General features: G+C 49.5%; 8 protein-coding genes across 8 annotated transcripts; 3 read left to right on the top strand and 5 right to left on the bottom strand.

Moving 5' to 3' along the window:
* Positions 1-187: 187 nt before the first annotated feature.
* TRUGW13939_03824 (uncharacterized protein) lies at positions 188-1023 on the top strand (the record flags this gene model as incomplete). Its single annotated transcript, XM_035487003.1, has 3 exons — positions 188-343; positions 503-585; positions 657-1023. The coding sequence occupies 3 exons, from the start codon at positions 188-190 to the stop codon at positions 1021-1023; spliced, it is 606 nt and encodes a 201-aa protein (XP_035342896.1).
* Positions 1024-1545: 522 nt separating this feature from the next.
* Positions 1546-3533, bottom strand: TRUGW13939_03823 (uncharacterized protein; the record flags this gene model as incomplete). Its single annotated transcript, XM_035487002.1, has 2 exons — positions 1546-3100; positions 3160-3533. The coding sequence occupies 2 exons, from the start codon at positions 3531-3533 to the stop codon at positions 1546-1548; spliced, it is 1929 nt and encodes a 642-aa protein (XP_035342895.1).
* Positions 3534-3997: 464 nt separating this feature from the next.
* On the top strand, positions 3998-5135 carry TRUGW13939_03822 (uncharacterized protein; the record flags this gene model as incomplete). Its single annotated transcript, XM_035487001.1, has 2 exons — positions 3998-4219; positions 4287-5135. 2 exons carry the CDS (start codon positions 3998-4000, stop codon positions 5133-5135), a joined length of 1071 nt encoding a protein of 356 aa, XP_035342894.1.
* Positions 5136-5348: 213 nt separating this feature from the next.
* Positions 5349-6001, bottom strand: TRUGW13939_03821 (uncharacterized protein; the record flags this gene model as incomplete). The annotated part of the gene is made up of 2 exons (XM_035487000.1): positions 5349-5583; positions 5643-6001. 2 exons carry the CDS (start codon positions 5999-6001, stop codon positions 5349-5351), a joined length of 594 nt encoding a protein of 197 aa, XP_035342893.1.
* Positions 6002-6673: 672 nt separating this feature from the next.
* On the bottom strand, positions 6674-10664 carry TRUGW13939_03820 (uncharacterized protein; the record flags this gene model as incomplete). Its single annotated transcript, XM_035486999.1, has 6 exons — positions 6674-7415; positions 7476-7615; positions 7673-8958; positions 9020-9162; positions 9220-9650; positions 9714-10664. The coding sequence occupies 6 exons, from the start codon at positions 10662-10664 to the stop codon at positions 6674-6676; spliced, it is 3693 nt and encodes a 1230-aa protein (XP_035342892.1).
* Positions 10665-12486: 1822 nt separating this feature from the next.
* On the bottom strand, positions 12487-13311 carry TRUGW13939_03819 (uncharacterized protein; the record flags this gene model as incomplete). Its single annotated transcript, XM_035486998.1, has 1 exon — positions 12487-13311. The coding sequence occupies one exon, from the start codon at positions 13309-13311 to the stop codon at positions 12487-12489; it is 825 nt and encodes a 274-aa protein (XP_035342891.1).
* A 595-nt stretch (positions 13312-13906) lies between these two features.
* TRUGW13939_03818 (uncharacterized protein) lies at positions 13907-16035 on the bottom strand (the record flags this gene model as incomplete). Its single annotated transcript, XM_035486997.1, has 2 exons — positions 13907-15530; positions 15599-16035. The coding sequence occupies 2 exons, from the start codon at positions 16033-16035 to the stop codon at positions 13907-13909; spliced, it is 2061 nt and encodes a 686-aa protein (XP_035342890.1).
* Positions 16036-17141: 1106 nt separating this feature from the next.
* On the top strand, positions 17142-19433 carry TRUGW13939_03817 (uncharacterized protein; the record flags this gene model as incomplete). The annotated part of the gene is made up of 2 exons (XM_035486996.1): positions 17142-19238; positions 19293-19433. 2 exons carry the CDS (start codon positions 17142-17144, stop codon positions 19431-19433), a joined length of 2238 nt encoding a protein of 745 aa, XP_035342889.1.
* Positions 19434-20200: the final 767 nt, after the last annotated feature.

Below are 20200 nucleotides of genomic sequence, written 5' to 3'. Positions count from 1 at the left end.
AAGCGAGAGGCCCGCCAAGCGATTCGTCGAGATCGACGCACATTGGAGCACCGACTCTTGTGTGTGTGTGTGCGTGGCTCCGCGATAACTTCGTTTTTTCGACCCTTCTCTCTCCACGACCACCCGACAAGCCAGCAGTCGCCAACAGGATTTTTCACCAAAGCCTGTCCTGCACAATCGCACAATCATGGCTGCCGTCAACAAGATCGCCGCCAACTCTCCCTCGAGAGCGAGCCCCTCTGAGTTGGAGTCTTCGCTCGCCAGTGCTCTGTTCGACCTGGAGAGCAACACCCAGGACTTGAAGGCTTCTCTGCGCCCTCTGCAGTTTGTGTCTGCTCGCGAGGTAGGTTTTTTATTGTTACTTTTTATTTTTTTAATCTCTTTTGGATTGCGTTTTCAGGGTGGTTACAATTGTGTGGAATTGGTCGATTTCTCAAGACGCTCAATCTGTTTTCAATATCGAATATCGAACATCGAACACCACTGATAATTTTTCCAACAGATCGAGGTCGGCCACGGCAAGAAGGCCATTGCCATCTTCGTCCCTGTCCCCCTTCTCCAGGGCTTCCACAAGATCCAGCAGCGGTATGCCCACCAGCCAGCCAACATTTGGGTTTTCTTGTTTCACACACAACATACTAATTATATAAAACCAGCCTCACCCGTGAGCTCGAGAAGAAGTTCTCTGACCGCCATGTCATCATCATTGCTTCTCGCCGCATCCTTCCCCGCCCCAAGCGCTCTGCTCGCTCCCGCAACACCCTCACTCAAAAGCGCCCGCGCTCGCGCACTCTGACCGCCGTGCACGACTCCATCCTGTCGGACATTGTCTACCCCGTCGAGATTGTCGGAAAGCGTGTCCGCACCAAGGAGGACGGCAGCAAGACCATCAAGGTCATCCTCGACGAGAAGGAGCGTGGTGGTGTCGACCACCGTCTCGATGCTTACGGTGAGGTCTACCGACGGTTGACCGGCCGCAACGTTGTCTTTGAGTTCCCCCAGAGCAGCGCCGCCGAGTACTAGAGAGGAGAAATAAAAAATTAGTTGAATAGTATTTTGACTTTTTTTTTCTTTTCTTATTCTTTTTGTGGATTCGTGCGGGAGCTTCTTTTTTTTGTTTATTATAATCATCTCTGCTGGGTGTTTTCTTTCCAACTCGAGATATGACAACCGGTTGTGGGAAAGTCGCATAAAAAAAGATGGGGAGGGAGAGATGAGAATGAGAAAAAAAAATTATTCAAACGGTTGTTTTTTTCTCTCTAATCATCACATAGATGACAGTGACGGTCAAGAAAAAGGGCTTGTCATTGTTTCCTAAACACATCGAGGCTGTTGGTTATAATGTTATGTAGCCAACGATCTCAAATTGAGCATGTCATGTCATGTCCCATGATCCGTGCTTGGCAATGTCAAAAAATCTTCTACTTTAAACGTTCCTTTTTTTTTTGCGTCGTAGGGATGGATATAATCAGTAGTTTGACTTTTCATAATGATTATGTGTTATGGCTATGCTATGCACACTGGTATCTATCTCAATCACATCTGCTAATACACCTTGGACGATATCCTCCCAACCCCAAGAACCATCCAATATGCCAGCTCGCGCTTCACCAAGTCGGCCTTGTCGTTATCACCATCTTTCTCGCGCTGTCGCGAATGTCGGTCTTGATGTTCCGGATCCATTTGATTTTCCGAGTCCCATTCCAAATGCACAAACACGGGAATATCAAGCACATCTTCATCTTCACGTAAGGGGGAATCATCCTTGTGCTCCTCATCCTCGGATGAGGGGAGTGGGATAGTTGGGTTTGTTCCTGGTAGGGCCTCGGGCACGACTTCGAGCACGACTGTTGTCCAGTTGCGTCCCTTGTCCCAGACTTTGCCTGCCTCGGCTACTTTCTCGTATCCGGGGGCTCCTGGTCGTGATAGCGGGTTTGTCGAGGAGCTCGGCGCGGCTGGCGCGGCTTGCAGTGCTTCATCCCAGACGTCGCTGTTTGCGCCAAGTTCAAATTGTGGGCAGAGAATGGTGACTTTGGAAGCCACACGACCCGGGGTAAGCGAGGGAGTCGCCAGCGTTACTCGAACAGGGTCGAACATGTGATTTTTCAGCGTGAGCAGGTACTGAATCGGCCGCAGCGGTGAGAGCGCGTCCAGATTGAGTTGCAGCAACGAGGTCGCCGACACAGCCTGGCCCGGCAGCGCGGCTGGCATCAGAGGGCGCAGCGTGGGCAGTGGGATGTAGCTGAGCGCGATCAGCCGAATGCGAAACCGCGTGGAGGCGGGCTTGAATTCGGGCTTGACCAGGATGTGTTTACATGATTTGCAGCGTTTGGATCTTTTCGTTCGGAGAAGCACGGGCAGTGGTCGTAGGTCGTCGACGAACCGCGCGTCGGGAGATTGAAAGGCTCGTTGCTCGCTCGAGAGCATGTCGTCCCATGTGCAGTCTTCAGAGGCTATGCGGTTGATGGTTAATTGGTCACTGTCCGCACCCATTATTTTGAGCCCTTCCTCTGGGCTGAGTGCTTCTCGCATCACTGGTGGTTTGGATTTGGCCTTTTTCGCCCCGCCGCCGTAGAGATGCGAGGACGATGTGTAGATGGACATGATCCGGTTCAGCGCGCTGGGCGACGAAAAGGCTGCCCCAAAGTCCGACGACAGAGGATCAGTTGCGGAAATAGAGGTGTCTTCGATCTGTTTGGTGTAGAAGCGTTTGAGCGCTGCGAATCTCGCGGTTGGGTCGAGCTCAGCCGGAGTTTCTGGCGTTGGCGTCGCTGAAGACGAGTCATCTTCTTCTTCCTCCCAGGCTGGGCTCTCTAGTCCTCCGGTTGTAGTTGTTGACGACAGTGGTGATTTCAAGTCCTGCATCGTTCGATGACCGCCTCTTGTTGTTACCCCCTTCTCTTCATCTATCTTGGCCAGTTGGGACCGGATATTGGTTGGTTTGTGAAACTGGATCCCGACATCCAAGGTCGTCCACATGCAATATCCGCAAGCTAATATCCATGGCCCTTGCTGTGTCCCATTCTCTGCGGTGTTGTCCAGCGTCGTGACCGCTAGCGGAGCTGTGCAGACAGGACAATTGAAGCAATTTCGAGCGCATCTGAATAAATCCACTTAGTCTTAAGAATTAAAACCAAAAAAAATATCAACTAAACCCACCGATTGCCTTCACTGCGAACCATGCTGCTCGGCGTTTCAAACAGACAGTTTGGGCAGTACCAGCACACTATCTCCTCTGTTATGCATCTCGGACACTTGATCTGATGACAATCTTCGCAGTATAGGAGTTGCTCTGGCGGATACAGGGAGAAGTTGGCTCGAGCCGATTTGGGATTAAACGTCTGCTCGATTTCATCCTCTTCGTAGTCTGATTCCTTTTTTTTCTTGTCTGCTTCGTTATCCTCTTGTGTCTTTTTTCGAGGCGACGACTGTTTCTTTGGCGACAGCTCTCTGGAGCTTCGTTTGGACGGGTCTGGGGGTCTGCTCAGGGCGCAGGGACACGATATGTACGTGTACGGAAACGGGCGCGACATTTTGGGACGAGCAGATCAATTGAAGAAGTGGTTGTATTAAAGATTGTGTGATGTGTCGAAATTCGCATTCGGTAGGTAGCCCCTAAAGAAACGCGGTCTTTGCGACGGGGCGACGGGGGTGGTGGTTTATTCACTGCATATCAGGGACCCTTTATGTTTGTCGTTTGGCCGAATCAATGGTCTTCCTCAACACGTCGCGCCTCTATTATTGAATTATTCAGAAAACATAGCATTCAGTCGACAAGACGAAGAGAGTGGTCGGGGCGGGGCGAGCTGCGTGGATCCAAAACAGACCGCGGAGTCCAAGCTTGCGGAGAACTTCCTCCCTTGTCGTCATGCTTGCTCAGAACAACCGTTTTTTTATACACCACCACCATCACCCCAGGGCCTCAACATGGCTTAGTCCATAATCCGAGCTGCGGGATGTTTTAAAAAAAATTTTTGGATTACAATTCAACAGCAACATGTCCGTTCCATTAGCAAGAATACGAAGCCGCTGGCGGCCTTGCACCAAAATAATCACGAGAAACTACGCCGTGCAGACACCAGGACGACCATCTCTCGAAGTCTTCAACCGAGCTGCAAAGCGCATTCAAAAAGACCGCGCTGGCAGCAATGTCGAGCAAAGCCGCAATGTGGACTACCTCAAAGACGAGGTAGCTTTGCGATTATGCGACAGATTGTTGGTTCGTCCTTCAAATCGAGGGAAGATTAGTTGTATAGATATTGACTTGTAGTGACCGGCATCTATAGGACATCAAGAGAACATTCCCTACAGTGCTCGACCTCGGCGCAAATAGCTGTAATATTGCACGCGCCTTGACCGTTCCCTACGAAGACCCGGCCGAAACAGAGCCATTGCAACCTATATCGAGTCGTATTGGAAATATCAAATGCGTCGACACGTCACAAGCCCTGCTATACCGCGACGAGGATCTCGAGTTCAACAAGGAACTGTCGCTTCAACGCGAAGTGATCCGGGACCTGGAATACCTACCTTACGAGCCCAATACCTTCGATCTCGTCCTGTCCTCGCTCTCGATCCACTGGATCAACGACCTTCCGTCATTGCTGGCGCAAGTAAACTCCATTCTCAAACCGGACAGCCCCTTCATCGCCGCCATGTTCGGTGGTGACACCCTCTTCGAGCTGCGGTCGTCGCTGCAGCTGGCAAACATGGAGCGCCGCGGAGGCGTGATTCCGCACATATCGCCTCTGGCTGATGTGAAGGACATTGGCGGGCTGCTGACAAAGGCCGGGTTCAAGATGCTCACTGTGGATGTCGAGGATATCGTGGTCGATTTCCCAAGCACGTTTGCGTTGATGGAGGACCTGCAGGCCATGGGCGAGAGTAATGCTACATTGCAGCGAGGTCCTCTTTCCAAGGACGTGCTTTTGGCGAACGAGGCCATATACCGCGAGCTGCATAAAGAGGAGAGCAATGCATCTGGAAATGGCCAGGGCGGGATTCCAGCAACGTTTAGGATTATTTTTATGATTGGATGGAAAGAAGGAGCAGGGCAGCGCCAGCCTTTGCAGAGGGGAAGCGGAGATGTAAATCTCAAGGATATTCTCGGGGGAGGGGACTTTGAACAAAAGTAGTTCAAAAATAAGTTCAAGAATGATCTACCGGATACATGACATTGCGAGGGAACTCGGTCATGCCCGTTGTATAACAGACTATTCATGGATTTTTTTTAATCCTGGGCGATACAAATCTTAAAATTCGCCACGAAACAAAAAAAAAAAATCAATAGAAATTTTGGTAGTCAGACATCCTCAAATAAAAAAGTCGTTACCAGCGTTATCCTCCCTCTAAACAGTCCGACGGTCGGTGAGGACACGCACGATTGTCCCATGGCCGGTCAATTCGACCAGTTTCTCATGCCAGCTCAACAGCACGCTCATTTGTTGACCACCGCCGCCTTCTCCAAAGTTTCGTGATTGTACCTGTGTAAAGCCCGAGCCGGTACCCTGAGGGGAGAGAGTCTTGCGCGAGGAAGGCGATTGGGTACCGCCAGTCGACGACTGCACTGCCATACCTTTGTAGCTGTTTTCACCGTCAGTCTTTTTTATCACATATATGCAAATAAAGATAGGAACACATACATGTATTTCATCAGACAATCAGCACGTTCCGTGCCACCTTCGCCGGCAATCACACCCTCCAAAACCTTGAGCATCTCGCCCTGCCGAATCCCCTGCAGAACCTCAATCACCGTCGCCAAATGCACCTCCTTTGCCTGCGCATCGCCGCTAAGTGGCGCTGTATCCAAGACATGGCTAAGAGCGCCCTCGGGATCCCCTCCGCGGAGCATCTGGCGCACTTGCTGCGCGACTGAAGCTGCGCCGCCAGAGGTTGTTGGTTCGGGGAGGGTGCTGGGGAGGAGGGTGTCCATGGGGAAGTTGGCGGATGACTCGGGATCGAGAACATCGATGTTGATTGTGCGGTAGTTTAATTGGGCCATGGTGTCGTTATTGGTCGTTTGTCGTGGTTATCGTGTTGTTGGCGGGGGGCGGTGATGGACGACCAGCGTTGTCGTTGCGATCGCCAGTTGCGAGACTGGTCTTGTAATCGAGGTCTTTGTGTGTGTGAGTTTATTCGTGTACAACGCTTTCTTTATGCTGCAAAAAGGCAGACCTGGAAGTGCAAGTAAGTGAGCAATAGGCATCAATCAGTCGGTCAGTCTGCGGGGCGGTCGCGGAACGTACAAGTCACTGGAAGCGCGAGTGATTTTATAGATTGGACGGAATCCCCGAGGATGAATATATACTAGAAAATAGAACGGATATTTCCGGTAATTGATCGTCTGAGAGTAATGAACACTGGCGTAGTCTGCGGCCGATTTGTTTGAGCAGCTGGAGGTCTAGTGCGGAGTTGATGTTGCGGACACTGGACAGCCTGGTGGAGCTACTGTTGTGGCCTGAGGCAGCGACAGCCAACAACCCTAATTTATACAAACATCAAGTGTAAATATGAGAATATCTTTCTATACATTACTACCTAAAAAATAGACGCTTGAAACAGCCCAAAACATTATATATAGTACATTATCCAAAAAAGAAAAACCAAAACACCGCTAATATTAAAACACGTATTGCCTTCCATATCGCTGAAAAGGGGTATAAGGCTTCATAATCTAAGAAACTGTCGTGATAGTAATAGGGGGAGGATTCGACGTGACCGAGTCAGAAGCAATGTGATTTTGCTTCCTGACAGACTGACCAGTCTCCTCATCCATATGGACATGGTCATCCACTGAGGCGGCGGTCTTTCGCGAGAATACTCGGGCGACCGAACGCGCCATCTTCTTGAAGACACCGGATATGTATCCAAGAGCCTTTCCAAAAGGATAGAACAACAGAGATGCCTGCAAAACAACAAAATTAAAGACAACGGCAAAGTAGCGATCAGGGAAAACACGCAGAAGCACGCCCCAGGGCAAACAACCAAAGCCACACACAAGACAAATAGCCCACTGTACGCCATTCAACGGAGTGACTCCGAGGGCCACACCGCCGACAAATATGATCAAGATCTGGCCTCCGACTATGATGCAATTGATTCCCATAAACCAGTAGTTTCGAAACATGCCCTCAAAGACGTTGAACTTGTTGTCCAAGCGGCGGTTGTTCAATTCGTTAAATATCTGCATCCAGACAAAAGTATTGAAGATGATGGTATCAAGCTGAAGCTGGGTATCTTCGCCGTCTAGAATAGAGCCAAGGATGCTCCTCCCAGCAAAGTACAAGGTGAATGTCACGGCAAGCTTGTAAATGGATTGCCCGATAATCATCTTCCACATGGTTATTGTAAACAATGACGCATCCTTTGGCGTGGGTTTTCTGTCAAGGATCTTGTCGGTTGGCCCGTCGGTAGCTCTGTTGAAATTAATGTTAGCAATCTAATCTTAATTGCAACGCATCGATGACGATACTTACAGTGCTAATGCAGCAAATGTATCCATAATCAAGTTCACCCACAAAAGTTGTACTGCACTGAGCACACTATGATTTGATTCGTTGTAGACGGCAGATACAAAAGTCAGAATGACAGCAGTAATATTGACCGTTATTTGGAACTGTTTTTCGGATTAGTTCAATGTTTGCGGTATGATGAATGGTAAGTAAATTCTTACCTGTAAAAACTTGGCAACAGCATCGTTGACTGCCCGTCCCCATGCGATAGCCGTAACGATAGACTTGAAGTTATCGTCGAGTAAAATGATTGAACTCGCCTCCTTGGCAACTTCAGTTCCACAGATACCCATGGAGAAGCCAACGTTTGCGGTTTTTAGTGCAGGTCCGTCATTAGTTCCATCCCCAGTCACAGCCACAATCTCACCCAGATGCTTGAGCCGTTCCACCAAGATCCGTTTATCGTCAGGTGAGGATCGGGCGAGAACCTGGAGACGAGATACGACCTCATCCAGCTCCGTGTCAGATAGCCTGCGGAATTCAGGTCCTTCCATAACAAGGCCATCGTCGGTCTTGATACCGCAGGCTGTCGCAATGGCTGTGGCCGTGGCCAAGTTATCGCCAGTGACCATCTTGACCTGGACGCCGGCATTGTTGCATTTCTTGATTGCAGCAGGGACCTCTGGTCGCAGTGGATCTTGGATGCCTACCACACCAAGCCACGTCATACTGTTGAAAATTTCTTCAAACTCGGGCGTTGGCGAGGCATCCTTTTGATTATTCTCGACTGGTGGCCAGCAGGAAAAGTCTCGATAAACCATGCCGATTGTGCGAAGAGAATTCTTGGCATAATCATGAATATTCTCTGAGACTTGGAGATACTTCTTCTCTGTCAAAGGCACCGTATCGGGGTGGTCACCAGGGTCCGTTGTTATAACCGACGTGCATGATGCTAGCAGCAGTTCAGCAGCTCCCTTTACAAGAAGCCGATAGCCGACGGACGGATCGCGGTATACTGCAGCCATGCACTTTCGAGAGGAACTGAAAGGAAACAGTTGTACAATCTCTGCATTTGACCGTTCTTCTCGTATGTCCATGCCGAGATGGTCCTTGGCAAGTTGGAGCATTGCAACCTCGGTTTTGCTACCGACGAATTCCACTGTCCCATTTTGCTCGTCTTCGAAAGCTGTCGAGTTGAGGGCAATGCTTTTAATTATAAGGCCCTTGAGCGTTTTTGAGAATCCTTTGAATAGGTCCGAAATGGTGGTTTTGGGCTCATGTGTTGTTTCCTCGTCAATTGACAGCTGACTTGATTGTGTATCGCAGCCCCAAGTGCTGGCAACCACCGTCATTTTGTTTTGCGTTAGGGTTCCTGTTTTATCGCTACAAATAACAGTGGCGTTCCCCATTGTTTCACATGCACGGAGAACGCGCACGAGATTATTTTCTTTGACCATTCGAGTAGTCGCAAACGCCAAAGCAAGAGTGACTGCGAGAGGAAGGCCCTCTAATTTACTATTAGCCCATAATCATAACAGAGAAACTCTCCATATGTCAATAACACTCACCCGGGACAGCCACAACAATGACAGTGACAGCAACAATAAGAATATCCATAAACTGTTGGCCCTTGACGGCAGAAGTTGCAGGGTTATCCGGTAAATCCACAAGAAAACGAATGAGGAGAACCAAAAATAGGAGTATGGCGGCACTGCGTTGGAGTTAGTGGATTTATGGTACTGCAGATTCTCTTTTCTTTTTCTCTTACCCTGATCCTAGCCAGCCAATCCAATCTGCTAGCTTTCCCAGTTTGACTTGTAAGGGAGTCGGCTCGTTGGCCGTTTGTAAAGATGCCATGATGCGTCCATGAGAAGAATACGGGCCAACGCTAGTGACCAGATATGTACCAACACCTTCCAAAACTTTGCTACCGGATATGATAAAAGGATCGAGGTCGTTGACTTTGGTATAGTCGGTATGTTGTTTCCATACTTCCTGTCCTGGTGTCTTGTTCATTTGATCAGATTCTCCCGTCGCAGAAGACTCGTCGCATTTGATTCCATATCCAGAGATAAGTATACCATCTGCAGCTGGAGAGTCACCAGGCTCAATATTCATAACATCGCCGACGACGACATCGTATACGGATAGTATCATCTCTTTTCCGGAACGGATGACTTTGACTTGCCTGTCCTCTTTCTGCAAGGCAAGTTAGCATCAATTGATATTTAAAAGCACTAATGATAAAGGAAAATGTCTTACCCGTCTGTTAAGTTTGGCGAATTGTTTCTCTTTCTGCCAGTCATTCCCAGCTGTGGCAATTGTAACTAGAAAAATTGCAACAAAGATGGCGACACCTTCAATCCAATCAACTTTTGAGCCACCACTCAGAGCCTCATAAAGACCAAGAGCAAGGGATATAACGGCAGCTATGGTGAGCAAAATAATAATTTTGTCTTTGTAAGCCTCCCAGAAGAGTTTGAAGAAGCCATTAGTTTTGCGATCGGGTAGCTTGTTACGGCCAAATGTTCGTGTTCTGTCAGCATACTGTGCTCCTGTACTGGAGACTGACGTTGTATTCAAATCAACTGGACTGAGCTTTTTCTCGGAAGATGGTTGGGTGGCATCTTCAAAGGTAACACGACCAGATAAATCGGTCTCGTCCAGAGAAAGCCCGGCATGCAAATCTGTTCGCAGTCCGCGAGCCAGTCCTTCGAGGCCGCCCATAGCCACGAATGCCGGTAATGATTTTGGGTTGAGCATTTTATTCAAATGACCTGGGGTAAAGGCAAATTTATTGTCTTTGACCTTAAAGTCATCGGCATATCGAGGCTCCGGTTGAAGAGCCTCCGAAAGAGCGGCATTATCGTAGGTCACATACTTGGCAACCTCAGATGTCACAGAGGAATTCCCTCGTGACCGTAGCAATGTTTTTTGAGTCGAGGCAAATGAGGCTGATCTTTCTCGCAACGTGGCGGCATCCCACTGTGAAGACGACGGCCGGCCATCTGAGTAGGAGTTTCTATCTTCGTTACTCGGCCAGTGCTCGATCGATAAACGGTCTCGATTGGGTGATAATACAGAGACAGGGCTCAGTGTTTGAGATGTGATGATGGGTGATGGAGAAGAAGGGTTGATATTGGGGTAAGATTCGTCCTCGAGGTCAACCCTAATCCCTGGAGGCTGGAGTGAGCCATTCTGTGAGGGAGGCATGATCTCTTCATTAACTCGTTAAAATAATAGTTCTGGTTTGACTGGTTTTGGAAACCAGGGAGACTTGATTCCATATGTAGTGAAGGATTGAGATATCGGACAGGAGGAGGTGCTGTTCACATGTGGATAATATGCGTGCACAGCCCAGCTCTTATTTGCCGCTTGGCAGACTGATGACCGATACTCCTTGAAAGAAAACGGGGGCGCCTACAACTGCTGTGGCAAGCCAAGAAAATGTCGAGTATATTCACAAGAAAACAATTATAGCGAAGCCCAGCTGAGTACATTTCCTCCCAGGACTCGGAGTTTTGCGTTGTACGTAGCTGAGATGGTGTATAGCCTTTTTGCCCGGGCGAAGGGGCCCCTGGTATCACGCTGAGAGCCTCGTCCAACGCTCCGCAGGAACGATACAAAATGTTAGCCTATCTGAAACGTATGTTCAGCGGCATCAGTACCGTAGATCACCTTTCTAACAAGGCTGATTCACATACACCCGACATACTCGATGGTCGCATGCTGAGTGGCTGGACTCTTAGCGCCTGCGACGTCCAATGCATCTGTACGCGCCGACAGATTACTGCCCAGTTACTGCGCCATTGGTTCTAAATCCTTGGAAATAATATTGATTGGTGGCACAGAAAAAAAAAGAAGATGCCACCCACTCCTAGAGTCTTGGAGATCCAGGGAATGTTGTCTTGGCTGCAAGATCTAGACATGGACGACGCCACACCCACGGCCCGATTGAGCACCTGCACAGCCTCTCCTGTGGCGGTGTTGTCACGTGATCCCCCCCCCCCCCGGGCGGGTTTTTGCCCCTGCTTCAAAAAACGTTGCATATTAATTACATGTGATAATTAAATACGTGGTATTCTCCTTTTTTTTCTCGAGGCAAAGACGTTACTCACACCTTTTGACGTGAGGATTTGTGATCTACCTTCCTAATCCGGCAATTGTACCCTAAGCTCTAGGTGCTGCGCCTCCATCCATTTTCTTGGGAGCGGGACTGATAAGAAGTCGTTTGCGATATATGTAATAATTTGCATTCCTTGGCCAGAGTTAATTTGTCAGAAATCTCTCTCATACATCTCACTTTAGACGGGACGTGCAGCTATGGCCTCCACGTGTATGACCATTGTTACAGGTAGCACGCGGATCAAGGCGGCCCTAGCTGAGTGCTACTAGTTGACACTGCCCCAATTCTGGAGCACATCCTTCATATTAAATACGTTATTCCCAGCAGATCCGACTGGTTTTGGTGCGAGCGACGGGATGGCTGGCTAATTACTCATACCACTATCCCATGATGGGAAACATTAGAGCTTGGAAGAAAGAAAAAAAGGCTATTGATGCCTGTGGGGTTTACATCCCCACCAGTGTGGTCCTTCAACATTGAATGAAATAAGTATGTCAACGTATAAGCTTGCAGCAAGGCAGACTCTTTATCCCACCATCACGTCAGACGGTTGTCATCGGTGAGAATGAGCGGCCAGACGCCAGGAGCTGGGTACATATACAGGAGATTTACTGTTTGAAAATCTGCATAGCCTCTTCTATCTTTGGTTCTGCGGCCTAAACGGGATATTGTGGTCCATATATCCCGGGACACTGGTACCGTTTGTATGGTGTCGAACGACCGTGCTTACTGGACACTGCACGCAGCCATGGCAAATAGCCTATCCCAAGGAACTGGAATCATTTTGCTCGGTACTAAAAGACTATTTTGCAGCTAAGAGAGGCTGAGTTTACTTTGCGTATGTTCGAAGGAAACATACGTAAGAAAATAAATTAAAAAAAACAAAGAAATAACTTCCTAGTAGCTTCCTTACGGAGCATCAACCTCTGGCCAAAACCGCTCTTCAAGCCACAGAATATGTCTCCACCAGCGAACACACTTCCCCTTTTCCCTCTCCATCTCCTCCGCACCCTTGAGGCGACCCGCCAGCTCATCGGTAACGTCACGCAAGGTATCAACATACTTTTGAAACTCGGCACTGGACCAGTTTGGAATAAACTTGCGACGCAGCGCGCCGCCATCCCAGTCCCTCTCGGCACCAGTCGAAAAGGACGCCGGGGAAGGCTGAATCGAGGTTGCGGGGGATGTGGCCATGACTGATGCCGCAAACTTCCACGCATGCAAGTAGACGTACTCTGTGGCGAAGAGCACAGTTAGCCCCTCTAGCAGGCTTGACCCGGGGCTCGAGGCAGACATGAAGAGATCAATGTATGCTCGCGTGATGGGGTTAGGAGCAAAAACGCCCGGTGCTAGGAACGGTTCTTCATTGGGGCTGCATGCGACAGCTGTCAGGTCAAGTCCATATTCCATAGCCACTTCGTTAAAAAACTTTAGTTCTCTTTGAATGTTGTTTAGAGAATCCACCAGGATATCAAGAATGCGTTCCTCGGTGCTCGGCGTGCGGCATTTTTGGCTGTCCGGGTTGCATGGCGGCAAGATCACTTTGGTGAGAAGCCCGCCAATGAAGCGCACGTAGGCTTGTGCGTACAGTCGGTCCTGAGCGAGCCATTGAGATAGCTTTTCCGTGGCAACCTGGCCCATTCCAGCAGCTCTGAGGAACGAATGCTTTGTGGCCCGTTCGAAGCCAGCAGGGTTGGTCGAGGTGAGTAGGCTGGTAAGAGGCAGCGATGCCATGATTTTCTCTTTTTCTTTTTCTTTTCTATCGCCTTTTATTTCTTTGTATTGTGCTTTGTTCCGAATTAATAGCAAGCTCTTTTGTAGTGGTAACCGTGCTTGCCCACCCACAGTGGTTTTTGGGTTCAGCTGAAGAATTTTGATATGCGGGGCTCCGGCAATATAGTAAGATAAAACCTGGCGACTATGTAATCACTTGATCTATGTATAGACACAATATTAAAAGCATCAATGATCAGCGAGGGAACAGAGAAAAGAGATTCGCCAGATGGCAACATTACCGGACTTGGAGCATTATCGGCTCATGACGTCAGAATCGCATTCTAGATGTCTCCGGGTTAATATCAACAGAGAGCTATTATTGTTAATAGAAAACTGCAAAGTGCATGTATTTCCTTATTGAATAATCTATTTTCTAGTTCCCCGAATTTTCTTCATCGCGATCATGACAATCCCCTAATTCCCTTGCACCAAAACAACCAGCATTACTATTAGAAGACAAACCTATTAGAAGACAAACGCATTACAACAAAACGTGTCCAATATTTTCGGCTTTGAAAAACACGAAACTCTCCGTTTCCAGTTCCCAGTTTTATCATTTAAACTGTTTCTGCCTCTGCCTCTGCAAGACAACTCCCTTGGGATCGCCACCGTCAAAATCGTCCGCAGTAGGCGGATGCTCACTGTCCCAACCCGTCACAATCTCCCAGATCTTGCACTCGTCACGAACTCGCATCTCGCTGTCGGCCACTGTTTCGGCGACACGGCGCTCAACTTCAGCCTCCCAAGCGGCCTTGTACGGAGTCGTAGTTTCGCTAGTGTCGTCGGCCATCTTTTCTTGCTCGGTTTCCACGGCCGAAGCCATTCCCCAGTCCAAAAAGTCCCCCTGTGGAATTTGAGGAGTGCCGCCCAGGGCCAAGCGTGAATTGAGGATGATACGTACCATAGCCTCAAGCGTGTAGCGTGCATCGTTGCCGGCGTTGTGGAGATTCCATCCAATGATTCCGAGAGAATTGAGAAGGGTATCAAGTGCGCGGTGGTGCGTGTCGCGCTTGAGGACCTGAAACATGTTTGCAGTATCAAGGCAATCAATCAGCCGTGGCGGAGGGTTCTGAAAGTTGTCCTTGGAAAGCCGCTGAAACGATTTTTTCGGATGACAAGCATCGGCAAAGATATTGCAGCCCAGAATGCGCAAGTAGTCAATGTCACCCTGAACCCCATGTCCGACGAGGACAATGTTGCGAGGGCGAAGTTTGTATTCCTTGATCGCCGTCTCAATAGTCACTTTTGCCTTTTCCCCATTGGGTGCTTGCTCAACAAACTTGACAGGAATTTGTGCAGAGTAAGGGGGGTTAAAGCAGCCTTCAACTGTTTTGGACGCATCTCTAAAAGAAATGAATTCACTCTCGCCAAAGTCGAAGCGGTTGGGGCATCCAGAAACATAAGTGTGATTGACAACATGAGCGCTTTCCCTGATTCGAATATGACGAGAACGAATCCATCGGATCCAGTTCTCGCCACCTTTTCCAGGTGGGACGTTGACAAGATCTAGAGTATCCAGAGTGGAGATTCCTATCTCTGTGATCTCTCTGTGGCGGCGCTCGTTGGATTCTATGTCAATGCACACAAAAATCGGCTCATACGCAAAGGAAAACGGCGCAGGCTGTTTCAATTGAAGTGTCGACATAGTAACTGGGGCTTCTGTCTGGTTTGTAACTTCATGTATGTTTGCATTTTCAGCCTGGGATACACGACGAGGATGCAAGCCCATGTAACACTGACCTCTCTTTAGCGATTGGGTCCATTCCCGATGCCTGTCGATCTTCTCGGCCCGCTTTCTCTCCCTTGTTGCTTTGGACTTGTTCTTTGATGCATCAAATCCCGCTTCCATTTTTGCTCGAAAGGCCTTGGCAGATTCACTCTGGTCCTCTGAGGTACCACACACGGTTCCGTTGAGGTCAGATTCCTCGCTGAGAGACTCGGGAATTTTGGCCACGAGTTCATCCTTGGCCTCACGGCTGCATGATTGACCAAGATGGTGTGGTCTGGGGGTGCCATCTTCCACAAAGGGAAGTAATAAGCCAAGATCGGTGTCTATCGGTAAACTCAGATTGGTTTTGAAGGCCTGGTTCAGCTCGTTGAGAAGCTGCTGGACTTGCGCCGCCGGCAAGAGCAAAATAGCACGTGGAGATACGTCAGGTGGAGGGAAAATGTAATACCTATAACAAGGATGTTAGTCGAGATGGAACGGGGGATGAAAAAGACGGAGAGATATTTTTTCACTTACAGATCCCACTTTCTCTGCCAAAACAGTCCTTGGTCGAAGAAACATCTTCCGATGGCCTGTGACTTCTCGCCACGCATGTATTTGTAGGGCAACTTAGCAATAGCCAATGCGGGGCAAAATGAGTGTGCAATCAGAGTAGGAGATGGCTGGATCCCTGTGTCGAACATAGAGTATTGGGTTGGAGAGGAAATGCCATCACCACCCTCCTCCTTGTCTTTGGGCCTCTTCTGATCGGCCATGGGACTGCTGTTTGACCCAGGAGCTGCCATGTTCAGAGTTTGTCTGCCAGTGTAAACACCTTCTGCGGAGGCTTCTGTATCGGTCTGGTCTTCTTTTGTAGAGGTTGGCTCTGCGTTTGATACTCGCAATCCGGTGTCCTTCTGCAGTAAAGACAAGTCGTGTGCGAAAAGCAGACTAAGCCGCTCAGACATGTCCATGTTGACTCTTCCAAGTAGATAGAATCAAAAAAAACAGCATGAAAAAAAAGATGGTGTTGCGGGCGGCGTCGAGGAGTCTGGATTTGGGAGCGGTGAAAACGTGCGGTGTTGGGACAAACGGAGCAAACGGAGCAAACGGGGGAACCAGGAACCCTTGTATATGCTCCGATACAAGTAGCAATAAGAAGGACAATAAGAAGGACAATAGGAGTCATAGACGGGCAATAGCGTCATTTCGCACAAAATACACTGCTTGCAGTCTATCAATCCATGTTACACAAGCCTGGTGGCCGTTTACAGTGATATCCAGGGCCTCTAGAATAAACCAAAGCCCAGGGACCAGCTTGACCAGATAAATGCACCGTCTCAGATGAGCCTGATTCACAGCAATAACACCAGGACACATCGTCATGTTAAGGTACTGTTGGTAACTGATACCATCGAGGTAGATCGTAGAATCGTCCGGCGATTTAAGGCTTCAAAAGCAGAGCAAGTTCTGGAAGCTTAAAAAGGCGTCATTACCACAAAAGAACAGCCACAGTTGGCCAGCAGCTCATCCGTGGGACAAGCACTGAGCAACGTGCACGTCAAACGCAGTCAACGTGGTTGAATGCTTGGCACGAGCAAGGGCAGCCCCTTGACAGCTTGAGTTGGCCATATCAGACGGGACTTTGGGTTTTCTTTGGTGAACTAGCAGCGAAAGTACAATTCGGCCGATTTCAATCGTCTGTAATTGTTTTTCACCTGAAACCGAACTTGAAGCCGAACTTGAAGCTGAAGCATGGAAATCAGATAGAAGCATGCATGTGGGTCCCGGAACAACGCTGTTCCGGGCCTGGTCGTGCTTGCCTCGCGACGACGCGGAGACGCCGCTCCAGGCACCGCATCGCTTTCTCTCATCCATCACATCACCACCAAGCAGTGCTATGCTGCTGCTGCTGCCTGCTGCTACGCGCCTGGATGCTGTTTCATCGATTTTCTAACATTGCTATTTCCTGATTATAGCAGCGCAAATGGTGTCGCCGCCTCCATAGCCTGAACACACCAGCACCCTGGGACGCGCTCAAACACTGCATCTACCTTCCCTCCCTTGACTTCTTCTCATAATGGCAGATGATACCGATGACAGCGGCGGGGTGATCCTCGAGGGCCCCTTTGACCCGGATGCCCAGGCCACTGTGACCGATTTCATCGACTACACCGAGTACCTCCCTTCCGATCTCATTCGCTCGTTAACCCTGATCCGTGGTCTGGATGAGACGTACGTCGAGGCCACGCAGTCGGTGCATCAACTTACCAAAGTATATGGGCAACTTCCCGAACTCCCGCCTGATTCCCGCCCAAACCCCCAGGACCTTCGCGAGCAGATTTCTGTGCAGTTGAACCGTGCCATCAATGCGCGTGAGGCGTCGTATGCAGAGGCAAACAGACTACACGAAGTCGTTGACCGCCATCATGGTCGCCTAGGGAATATCAAAAAGAAGCTGTCATTACTGCCCACGCCCCCATCTCGCGAGCCCACCCCGGCACCCTTGTCTCCAGCAGCCGTGAAACGTTCACGAAGCGGTAGGAAAGCAGATGATGTCACGGCACGAATTACACTCCGTGTAGACGGTCAAGGATCTAACAGAAGTGGCCTGCCTAAATCTAGGAGTCGCCGTACAGCCCTTGCCGGCCTCGACCCTGATTCTCCAATCGCTAGCACGGAGCACTCGGACAATGACATGCCAAAGGCTCGATCGCGCCGTCCTGAGGGCCCATCACCGAAAAAGGACAAGAAACGTGCCCGACCATCGCGGCCTCCAGGCATGGGAACCAATGTGCACAGCTCCGTTGCTGGGATTTCGACGAGTAACGCTTTGGCATTGCTCAAGCCACCGCCAGATGATGCCAAAATCGGCAGCGCAGACCTGCCGTGGCTTAGACTTACGGACTGGGAAATGACGAAACTTCGCAAGAAGATGAAGAAGAACGCCGTATGGCAACCAAGCGAAATTATGATCAACCGAGAACTCGCGAGAAACGGACGAGGCTGGGAATGCTACCGGGCGGCCAAAGCGCAGGCCGAGGCGACCGGAGAGGAATTTATAGACTGTGATGACATCGAAAATACCTATGTACCGGGAAAGCTCACCCGCAAGACCGAGGCCACTGCTGATACGTCTGCAGCAGAAGAGATTAAGACTAGCAATCGTGGAATGAAACTGAATGAGGCGAAAAGACTCAAACGGGAAACACTTGCTCGCGAAAATGCTGCGTGGGCAGCAGTAGAAGCTGAGATGGCGGCCAAGCGATTGAGGGACATTGGTTCTACTTTCAAAAGTCTATTCCCGACGTCCCCGGAATTGAACCATGCAACTCCTGGCTTGCTAAGCTCTACGATGCCCAACGGTACTCCTTCGACTCCCTCGGCGACCCAGAAAGCAAAGTCTCCTCGAAAAAGAAAAGCCGAAAAGACCCCGTCTACAGAACCTGCCCCGGCTCCTTCGAGTATTCAGGCAAACAACCGCACTGCATCTCCCAAGCCTCCGTCGAAGAGGCGGAAAATCAGTCCAGCCCTTTTGGTGGAGGGAGCAGTCATTGAAGGATCCATACCTCCTATCACGGCTCCATTAACAGTCTCTGATACTGCAACCCCCGGAACCAGGCCAAACGAGAGGGCCAAGCCAAAGAGCTTCAAAGTGCCATCGTCTAGTCCACCGCCTACGCGATCCCGCTCAATAGCTTCTCACACATCAATATCGAACACGCCTTTTTCAAATCCAAGCGTTGTCGCCAAAAAAACCATCACAACACCCACACCTCCAATAACTCGACCTCCATCAAGACGTCGTTCTGCAGAGCCGACAGCAGCGGCGTTCAGCCGTGCAGCTTCTCGAGAACACCTTCGTCGCAAAAGCACAACCCCGGCAGCCAAGACGCCTGCTCCCGAAGCAGGGCTGGGATCCCATCTTGGACCATCCGGCGGGATCGTCCGGCGGAAAAAACGGCCTGCGCCTGGACCTATATCGGCGAACCACGATGGCGGTGCTACGGTGACTCACGGCACTCGAAAGTTCAAGCCAAAGAAACGAGTGACGGGCCGGGACGACTTTCGAATTGACGAGGACGGTGTACTGGAAAAGGTTGATCCGAACGAGCCTCGATACTGTTTGTGCAAGGATGTTAGTTTCGGGACGATGATCAACTGCGAAAATCCGGATGTAAGTTGTTTGCGGCTGTCTGGAGAGAGTTACAAGTACTAACCATTTATACAGTGCGAGGGAGAGTGGTTCCATTTAGAGTGCGTCAATCTCAAGGAGCCGCCCAGTCGGCGAGCTACCTGGTACTGTCCTGAGTGCCGGGTCAAACTGAGAAAGGCGCCCGACGGCATCGAAAGAAGTGTTGTACGGCGGTAGACTACATATCTTGGCAGTATCTGTTGTCAATAAAGGGATTTTTTCGACTATGGTTTTTTCTAATTTTTCGGGTGAATTTATTTTGGGATTTTCGTGGAAATGATACCAAGGCGTCAATCGGACTTGATATGATTGATACGGGTTATGGGATCGGAATGGGCGTTGGGTTTACATTCATGGCCTATGTATCATGGTCGTTCGAGGTTAGCTTGGGGGTATTGACAGCATTTAAATCAAAACCAGATTATTAGTATTCTTGTATTTTCTTGTATACAACACTAGATGATATTGTTGCTATCCAGCTAACCGTAAACAGAAAGAAATGTCCCAGAACATGGCTTGTCCCGACTACTCCGTGGACTATACATGGTTAAGTTCTAGGCTGAGTCTTGGGAGTATATATCTACTATTCAATAATATTAGAATCTGATATAATCTAATACACTACGGTAGTATTATTATCATTATTCCGCCTTCTTCGTCCGCTCGACGCAATCCCGAGCGACCCGCTTGATACGAGCGATACGGCCACATCGAGCGATACGGACGCACGCGAGGCTTGGCCGTCTTAGATTGGCCGTCGCTAAACAGGTTTTCTCCATAATTAACCTTGGGGCTGAAGCGAGCTTTTTTTTTTTTTTGTCCGAGCTACCGCTGGTTGGCTGTCTTGATAGGCTGCTGCAGACTTGACATGTACAATTGATGTTTATTCTTAAGTAACGGTGGTCCCCGCGGTCGTATATCGTATACATCGTACTACAACTTTC

Source organism: Talaromyces rugulosus, chromosome II (genome assembly GCF_013368755.1).
Source record: "Talaromyces rugulosus chromosome II, complete sequence".
NCBI classification, from domain to species: Eukaryota; Fungi; Ascomycota; class Eurotiomycetes; order Eurotiales; family Trichocomaceae; genus Talaromyces; species Talaromyces rugulosus.
Note: the sequence above shows the minus strand (reverse complement) of the source record. Positions and strands in the feature narration are given on the sequence as shown.